This window comes from Anoplophora glabripennis, unplaced genomic scaffold (genome assembly GCF_000390285.2).
Source record: "Anoplophora glabripennis isolate ALB-LARVAE unplaced genomic scaffold, Agla_2.0 scaffold868, whole genome shotgun sequence".
Taxonomy (NCBI): domain Eukaryota; kingdom Metazoa; phylum Arthropoda; class Insecta; order Coleoptera; family Cerambycidae; genus Anoplophora; species Anoplophora glabripennis.
Window position 1 is genome coordinate 118,931 of NW_019417849.1, and position 10,237 is coordinate 129,167.

The following is a 10,237-nucleotide window of genomic DNA, read 5'->3' on the forward strand; positions in this document are numbered from 1 at the left end:
GATCAATTATACCTAAAAATACAGTATAGTGNGCCCAGCCAGGACAAAAGGAGGTCCCACAAAGCGCCTACACCGGCCGCATTTGCGGTCGGGGTAGACGACGGATGGGTCCCACCTACGAAGGCTGTCCAGGCTTACACGAAATGAAGCAGGATAAAGAGGGATAATCCCCCTCGATCCCAAATCATTGAGGCCAATTTCTAGCCATAGAATAATGGCGACTGGTCAATTTCATTAAGTGTATAAGAAAAAAAAACTAAAATAACTAAAAGGATATGTAATATATAAAGAGTGTCCCTAAAAGGTCTCCACCAGATACATTGTGGCTCAAAATAAGTTGATTTAGCTAAACTTACCTTAGTTCAAAGTAGCTCTATTTGGGCGGGATACGGCCCTGAATTTGCAATTTTGAAATCTTTTTTTATAATTTTAAAATAACTCATGGAGTAAGAGGTCTTGAACTGGTTGCTTATGGTATGGATGTAGCAACTGTTTTCTAAGTACTTACCCTATTCACAATATTTTTATATACTCCTATTTCTCTACTTAATCGTCTCGTGCTTAGTTCAGGGTCTTCCACAATACGTTCCAAGATATCTTTTCAACTTCAGGAACCCTTACATAACGCTGCCTTCCATAATAAGCGACTGATTTCCCAAAGACGTCTCTCTACAGGAGCAAGCGTTGGGTGGCTTGGTATACAACGATTTGGAAATCTTTCTGAGTACACTCTGACACACTCTCGACCATTTCTTTCACAATATCCAAAAACTAATAACATATCGGTATATTCTGCATTGACGTACTGTAGTAGGGCCATGATAAATGAAAATTTAATTCAAATTATTAAGTGAATGAGAAACTTTTGAATCTTACTAATAATTTATGTGTCTTAAATGTGACAAGTTTTATTTATTTGAAACTATGACAACCAACAATCAAAATGATTTGTGTAATATTGCACACTTATGAAAAAATGGTATACCGAAAAAAGCTAATATACAACCATATGGAATACGCCGAAACGAATAAGCGTGTATTTGTTAAAAAGTCTCACTTTTATTTAAGGAATAATAATAATTAATTGTAAATAATTTTAAATAATAAATTTTAAATTTCGAATATACCATGAGAGTAATCGAGTCTTATCAAGAGTACCTTTTTTAATAGTAAATAATTTACTTAATCTAAATTTTATACTTAAAATTCTTTGCTTCCATTGGCGTAGAATTATGGAATTACTAAAAAATCCAAGTTCTAGGCCAATAGATTGATATTACTTATATTTTTGATATGGCGTTTATTGTCCTATAGAAAGGTGTCAACTTACCAAATTTTAGCAAAATCGTATAAGGCGTTTTAAAATCGACTTATTTTGAATCCAACTGTATCTGGTGAGGAGTCGTAAAGATCTTTTAGGGACACCCTGTATGTATTAAGTTTATATGGGTATAAAGTTTTTTGTGGTAAAGAATGGCTTATTTTTGTTAACATTCTTCTTAAACATATATCTAAAAATTAAAATTATTAGATTGCTTATTATTGCACTTATATTTTCAGCAAATTATTATGTAATAAAATTTCGTAACTGTTTTTTTTTTTTGGTAAAATCAGTGTCGTTGGAATTAGAGGGTTTTCATTTTTGTATCTATGTTTAACATTTGAATATGATTCAAAAAGTCGATGAAAATGGCCAGATTAACCCAATTTTACAGTTTCTAGTTTATTTACATTTATTTTAGTAACACAACAATTTGTTATCCCTCTATTATAAAAAATAAAAAATATATATCCCAACATCAACTTTTAAATTTTATTTCCGTTACTTCGTCATATATATCCGAATCAATCAAGTATTCCGTTGACGTTGAGAGACCTCCCATATCGTCAGGTTTTAACAGTGCTACTCCATCCAATCCCATTCTGATGCAGTCGAAGTGAAGAATGAACAATGTGGCTTTCTGAATACGTGTCTCGAAATCAAAACACATATGCAAATTTTGCCCTGGAGTGTATACGTTGTAGATTCTGGCACAAGTCTCAATTTGTATTGGAATGTATGGTATTGGTACCGGTATGCATAAAGGAGGTGGATTTTTAGCTGAAAATGCAGAAAATAATGTTTAAGTCATGATAAGAATGGTATATGGAACTTGTGTTCCTCTTAAAAATTGTGATGGTTATTGTAAGATATTATACTATTTTCACAAAAAGGTATAGCTTTAATGAAATACTTGTACTATGTTCTTTATAACAGAGCTCGTGTGCCTAGCATGGTTAGATTCGTCCCTAATGAATGCCTATTATGTTTCTTCTCTCTTCGTTCACATGTTTATTAACATTGCTTGAAGACGCAAAGATCTCTTGATAACCCAAACAAAGTGGAACCTTTGAGTGTCTCTCTGTATCGATTCTTAAAATGCATATTTTTATTTAAAAAAATAATGACAAACAGACAATATTCATAAAAGGACCACGTACACACACAACTATGAACCAACCATTCACAGAATAAAAAATATTTATTTTATTGGTACAAGTAAAACAGCTTATCAAACCGCAAGTAGTCTTATATGACTGTTAAAGAGGATTGACTCATGTATTTTCTTCAATCGTCTACGAATCTGTACGTGATCAAAACATAAACATTGGGCATAACAATCCATGCCTTGTCCAGGCTTCCTTACACACCTGTTTGAAATTCAAAAAGAGTGTACTCTGTTATGTGAAGTTTCGATACTATCTTTTAGTGCCCGTTTACTGATCGTTGGTTGGATATGAAGCTGTATTAAAAAATAAATAATTTCTAACTCCAATCTTACTCATACTGTCAAGATCGAACTAATATGGCATAAAAAGGAACAATATAGGGAAACCTATGCACCTATCGGTACCAGGCCGTCAGAGAGATGAAAACCGCTGTATAAAAAATTAATATTTTCTAGGGTATGATTGTCATTGTAATATTGCAGAATAGATAAACTAATACGAGCAAACTGATTTAAGCGGCTTCTACTACCGAGCCGTTATATTGTTAAAAACACGCTATTAAACAATATCTAATTTCTATCTCTGAAAATACACACATAATGCCAATAAATTAACATGGAATCTACTACAGCCTAGCTTAATTGAGTGACGGTTTCCACTACCAGGCCTTCAGAAGGATGAATTTTTACCCTATTTTTAAAAAGTCATAATTTCTTATTCTGATTTCTTATCAGGTTATTAAAAAATGGTTCGTTAGCTTGTATAGCATCTTATACACATAAATTAAGAGTGTGGGCCGTACATGGATGATGATACTTTTTTAAGTGCTCATTAACTGCATTTTTTATGTTACCTCCATTATCTGAAATGATTGTTACAATTTTGTTCTCAATTTATCACTCTTGAAATATAGTTAATAAAACGGCAGCAATATTAGCCCCTATATGCGCATCTAACACTTCTCCGGTTGCCAGGACGTTGAGAATAATTGATTATTATGAATAAAGTGACATGTTACAGGAATATAGGTATACTTTGTTCCTGTCTGATGTCCAGATATCTGTTATGACGGCAACATTTTCAATAGAATTTAACATTGCTTTAAGTTTTGTTTTATGTCTGCATATATTCGCGGCAATAATTCGGTTGATAACGCTGGTTCATTTCTGCTGGGTGACAAGTATGACGCATGCAGTTTTCGCGTGTGTATTCCAGAAATCCCGAATTTTCAACAAGTGAAAGTGAACGAAAATCATGTGGACATTTGTCGATTGCATATTTTTCCGTTTTTGCTAATTCAGTATTAATTTTGCTTAATCGTAACTATCTCAATTTACGATTAGATTTAATTGGCGTATTCGCTGAACCATTACTTTCTAATTGTCTTCTATTATTGATGGTTTGTAAAATACCTGATGTACATGTTCCGGCAGTTACGGGTGTCAAATTCAACAGTAAGTGTCTGGCTTAGAAATTTCCAAGTTATTTACACCTTCTTTTTGATGAAACTGCACGGGGTGATTTTTTTTATAATGTGCTGTCTTAAAGTTTTCTTACAGTATATACAAGTCATAGTATTATTGTCTGCAGATTTTTTAAAAAATTTCCAAACAACTGAAATTTGTCCCGTTTTGGTGATATATTTTCCCGTAATCTGAAATATAATTGTACTTATGATGCATAGGTATAATATAATAAAAAATATTTACCTCCATCGTTAAATGACAACAAAAACAATAAAAAACGTATGTACCTTGCAATAAAATATTTAAAAATATATATACTATAACAACGCAGTTCAGTTTCATTTGAATTTTTAAATATCTGTTGGAGCACTCGAACGTCGTGACTCGAGACCTGAAGCGCAGTCGCAGAATCCATGTGTCCGAGCAGCCTAGCGATCATAAATGACCAATATCTCGTATCTCGAGTGATCACTCTATTATTAGAAGTACTCGAGTACTGATAACTCGATTATCAAAATTGCTCAATTATGCCCATCACTATATAAAAGAATGTAAAATATATTTTATTTCGATTCGGGCGGTGAGTGCGTTCCATTCGGCGCGGATAAGTGAGCCTTACCATTTTCGGGACATGGTAATTTTTATATCCCAAACTTTACGTGAAATTAATATGGGCGATGATGCTCACAAACAGGCAGTCAGGAGGAAAATGCCTTCCACTTTAATAAATGTGACAATTATGGATGCATCTAGTTATACATTAATATTATTTTGATTTAAAAATATCTTTAGTTTACTATTAGTTAATATTGCTGACAGATGCTGCACATATCGTTTTTAATAAAAATTGTTCCTCATAAGGTAGTACAGGCAATATACATATATCTTCTGCAAAACCTTCAAGTAATATTATCGTTTTATGACAAGTTTTTTGTACAAAGTAAACATTTTAGTCTCATCTAGCTTGATCTGCGGAGAATTAATTGTTTTATGAATATTTTTCCATGCTGCAGTAAACTATTAATTTTCTATCATTAATGATTTGCAGAAAATAGTGCAATATAAATGCATTGCAATTGTATCCGTCTTTCTGAATTAAATGATCGCAGATTTTTAATTTTATGTTGTTGCAGTTAATCGAAAGATTAACAAATTTTCATGAACTTTTTAAATTTCTTTAAATAAATTTCTGTTTGGACTATATTGTTTTTCATTGGATTAACAAAATTATAAACTGTTTTCTCAAAAACCACTATGTTCAGGCATCAGTGATTGTTATTAATTGATATTGGGATAGCTACTAAAGAAGATTGGATATCGTACGTTACAGAAAGTCCGTGGAGAAATTATGATAGGTAAATATAATAGTGGACATTTCTTCTGGAATAATTTGAAAAACATTGTCTACGTTTAACAAATTTAGCGCTATGTCAATTACAAAGTTAACTATCTATATTGTATCGTTCAGTGATAGACACTCTGAGCATAAAATTTCTTTTACGCTACAGTCTATTTTTCCAAAAACTGCAACAGTATCATCTCTCATTTCCGACCAAAGTCTTATAATATGGTGATCATTTACCATTATCTAAGAAAACAATATTTTTCAATGTGGCCCATTTACGGCTGAAATTATTAGTAGTTTTATGTGGTTCGACAACTTTGGGAAGATAATAAAAATGGTAAAATTCTTTTAGGCTTTCAAAAATATTGTCCTAAAATTGATGGCATCTTTGTATTCGTTCAATCTGAAAATCATTATTGATATAAATGACAAAATCACACCAAGGACGGTTTGTAATCTCTAATAAGTTTTGTATTTGAGAATAGTAATAATGACGCTTTTTCAACTTCCCATCATCATCGAGGTACTCAACATTGGCGTTTTCAATACTTCCTTGATGTCTTAGTCTGGAGGGACAATTAACTTCCACTAATACGTCTGGAGAGGCCGCTAGATATGGATGGACTGGATGATTAGTATAGAAATGGTCGATATATTGTAAATTGTTATAATAGGTCTGATAACAGAACTTTATTGCCTTCTCGATAGTAGAAAATGTTTACTTAATTTCATTTATGTCACTTTTTTAATACTTATATTTTAGAGAGCTAGTTGGATTATCACTAAAACTAAACAAACAGCATGCCTGCAAAATACGCCGCAGTTACTGCGATGACCACGTAAGTAGATTTCATTTCCAAAGCGGTTGACGTATGAACAATTGGTAAATATACACATGGTGCATAGATTTCGGAATATTTACATATATACATCGTGTGTATTGTCGTATTCCAGTTTCCGAGCGGAGTCCAAAAATTCACTTCAGTTTCTAATCGGCACCGCAAAGTCAGCAAAATGCGTTTTATGCAGGTCTTATCGCGGCTAGAGTCGAGAATCACATCCCAAGGGAGCTAAACCGATTTCCAAGGGAAGCAGTTTCTAGTGTCCGCCGTCGCGCCAAAAATCTCTCCCGAGCCCCAAACCGCTCCAACCGCAGCAGACGACATCACCAAAGGCCGATGATAGCGAAAACGCCGATGGCGACGCGTTGCGGAAATTATCATAATTCATCTCAGTTTTCAAAGTTTCCGTCGTTGCTCCAAAAACCACCCTCAAATCAAGGATGTGATTCGGCGAATGAAACTTCTCTGCATATCCTTGGCGAGTGCTCGGGATTTGCACGTAGTAGAATGACGCTCCTGAGACCCTATTTGGAACCCAAGGAACTGAGGGAAGTGTCAGCAAGGAAGCTTTTGGACTTTGTTAAAAGAACAAAACTACTTGCAGAATAGGACTAGTAAGTGGGATGCACAATAGGCCTAATTAGGCCGCAGTGACATGGGACTTATCAGGTCTAACCACTAGGGAAGGAAGAAGAAGAAGAATACCCACATCACCTCAGCCGCAGCAGATGACACCGTCAGAGGACGATGGTGTTGAAGTAATAATCGCCAAGGGCGATCTAAAGGATGAAAAGCTGCTCCACGTTTCAGAAACCAAAAATTTTCCGAATTCAACAAAGTCGAGACTGGAAGGAAGATAAACACTACTAATATACACATGAAACCACACACAGAGTGGCCCAGAATCAAAGGAGAGGAGAATCCAGAAACGTGAATGTTACCGCCCCAAAGCGGACTTCATATTGTATATGTTCAAACTCACATTTATTGTCATTATTATACAAAATAATCAATAAATCCAATATTTACAAAATATTACTCGATATTCCTCGTTTATATTTCTCTGCAAAAAATACCAAACTGAGCTCAAAGCTCCCGTAGTCCTTCAAGGCAGCCACCTAGGTTTCTCCTATGTACGATACCCAGCCTTTAAAGCTACCATGTACCCAGTTCTAAAGCTGCCGTACACACGCCCTCCAAGGAGTTCCAAAGTTCCAAAATTGTTCAACGAAGGTTTTAAATAACAAACTTTAGTGCCTAGCAAGCATTCAAAGACAGTTATATAGACACAAAAGTATCAGACGCACAGTGCTCCATAAAATAAAGTGCAAAATAGGTGAGGATCAGTTGAAACCCTCATAAGCAAGAAACTAAAGCAAGTGAAGTAACCAAGTGTTTTTGGAACGAAAATAGAACCTGAAGCAAGCCATATCTCTCGTTATTAACAGAGGAAGAAGGACGTCCTCGATGATATGTGTCATCCCAAGCGCTCAATACATTTGACGTAAAGGAGGGGACACACGAATCTGGAAACCCTCTGACAGCCGAGCGGGCTTTTAACCTCCCAACACCGCAGATAAAAATGAACCCAGTCGTTCCATCCAATCCTATAATATGGATTATGCACCTTATGCTGACAGATGACAGGCCGAAGCCAGCGACCAATCATATTCTACGAAATGGCGCCCAACATGGGGCCTCAAAAAGACCTACGACCTATCATATTCCATGACAATATCGGTCGATATAACTATACAACGCTAGCGTTGTATCTTCACTAAAGAAGAAAATCAAATCAACATCTAAAAAGACCTGTTCACTTTATTCTGGCATATGGATGAAACTAATTTGAAATGTTTTCAGAAAAGGAAGAAAGGTAATCGGTGAATGTACTTTTGGAAAGTGAACTGAAGCCAACGATATGAAGCTGTTATAGAAATATTTTACATAAAAAAAATAATTCCCTTCAGGAAGATGCACCCGCATATTGCAATGCATCCTGCTCCATATTGAGACTAAATTTTTAAGTCTAGTAGCGTTCTGTATACAGCCTTCTTCTGATAATCATATTTTTAGATTCTTAAAGTACGGTTTGAGAGGACAAAGTTTGAGGAATAACCACAAGTCTAAAATGTTGTATTTTTGAGGTGTGGGTGGTGGTACATTAAAAATGAAGAACAATTGCGTCATTAATAATAATTAAAAAATAAAGCTCAAAATATCCTGCTAATCATATGTTTATTTAGTTAATCACAACGGACTTGGCTTAGAAGTTTATCATGGCTTTATCATTTATTTTTTTATAACATAATATGTTCTAAAATGAAGCCACTATATGAAGCCAATAAAAAAAAACAGTTCCTGTTTCAGTGTTAAGATCTTAATCATTTAACCATTATAAAAAAGCATACGTCCTAATACTAAATCTTGTGAAATTTCTTAACTTATTTGGAGGTGGTTTTGTAATTTTATAATTCTCTTACTAGTTAGTACTGATCACATTTTCTGAAGAGTATTTGTTTAATACAATTGCATGTTATAAATTACGAATATAAACAAGATGTAACGATTTGATAAACTCACCTGAAAATGTGTTTGAAAATATTGTATTTTCATTCATCGACATAGTGCTGGTCACGGAGAAGTCGTATGGATCGTAAGTGAAATTCATGCAACCTAAAAAGTTATGTGTTAGTTTTTGGAGCACCATTTAATCTCGTGGGTAAACTGTATTGGCCCTCATCACGCCTAAACTTAGAGTGTATATTTTTTTCATTTTACGGCCTGTAATAATTAAAATTGTTCTTATATTAATATATCGGAATTGAAGATTATAATTCAAAGAGCTATTCAAAATTACTATGATAACAATACAAATTGCTTTTTGACATTCGTTTGTTTTTCCATTTAATCTCCAAAGGAATAGAAGTAAATCTGAATTGAATACCTTCTTTCTCTTTTTTTATGTCTTTCTTAACCTTCGAACACACTTTATAAAAGACTTGTTTATCTCTTTTCGTACGTCTATCTCTTATCGGCCGATATTAATTCGTATTTCGATTCTCTACAAATTGTCTCTTTATAGCATTCATATTGCTTCGTTAGTTTAGGTTTTATAAGCAAAAACTTAAAAAATATACGTTTTTTGCATAAAAATGTTTATAAAAAATTAATGGCAAATTGAAGTATGAAACATATAAGCATATATCTACAGACTGTCTTTTATATGATGGCACAGTCCGTTTGCTACTATGATTTATGTCACAAACAAAAACTCTATTGATTGACCTAAATTTTTGAATGCCCTTTTTTCTTATTTAACACGTTCGCTGCCCATCAAATGCCGTATGTAATTCGGCAATCCCAATCAACTAATTTGGGATGATTAGTAACAATTTTTATAAAAATATAGAAATATATTGTTTTAAAGTTTAAAAATTTATACACATTTTTTTGCAAAAAAATACATCGCCGCATATGTTGGGTCAGGGGCACTGCTTAAAAATATATTATCCCTAGTGCCCACTGACGCACCAGTGTCGGCGGTAAATGATAAAATTTGAACATGTTGTATATTGCACAATAGTATATTAAACAACAAGGTTTGAAAACGACTCTTTGCACACAAGCGAGACATATTGGTGGATCGAGCCGAAGGCGAGGTCCACAAGTCGAGCGAGTTTTTTACGATACTTTTTATACGACTGCAAACAGAGACCACAAAAATGAAATTTTAATTTAAATCGTTTTTATTATTAAAATTGCCAACGCATTAACAAAATAAATTAAATACAACTTTTAATTTAACTCGTTTTTATTAAGAAAATTGCTAACGCATTAACAAAAGAAACTAATATTTAATATTTTATGGTAACATTTGAACATTCCTTCAAGGTTACGCTGGGAAAAGCAATATTATTGTGCACCTTGTTTTCGGTAATAGAGAATATTTTTGGTGTCGTGTTTTTAGTGCAGTTTTTCAGCGTGCGGTCGTTGTTTTCTTGTTGTATTCCAGTAGACGATCGTTGTTCTGGTTCTGTGGCAGCAGAAGACACTGAAGACTCTATCTTTTTCGAAACTTCCATTTTATTTCT

At 33.9% G+C, this 10,237-nt stretch overlaps 1 protein-coding gene across 1 annotated transcript in view; it reads right to left on the reverse strand.

The window, feature by feature from the left end:
- Window positions 1-1,702: 1,702 nt before the first annotated feature.
- The window catches only part of LOC108911590, a 22,192-nt gene continuing 13,657 nt past the window's right edge, over window positions 1,703-10,237 (reverse strand). Inside the window, exons 3-4 of the mRNA XM_018716566.1 lie at window positions 8,727-8,819; window positions 1,703-2,101 (exon numbers count right to left, since the gene is read on the reverse strand). Of these exons, the coding sequence (XP_018572082.1) occupies window positions 1,800-2,101; window positions 8,727-8,819 (395 nt within the window). The 3' untranslated portion in view covers window positions 1,703-1,799. The remainder of the gene's footprint in view (window positions 2,102-8,726; window positions 8,820-10,237) is intronic.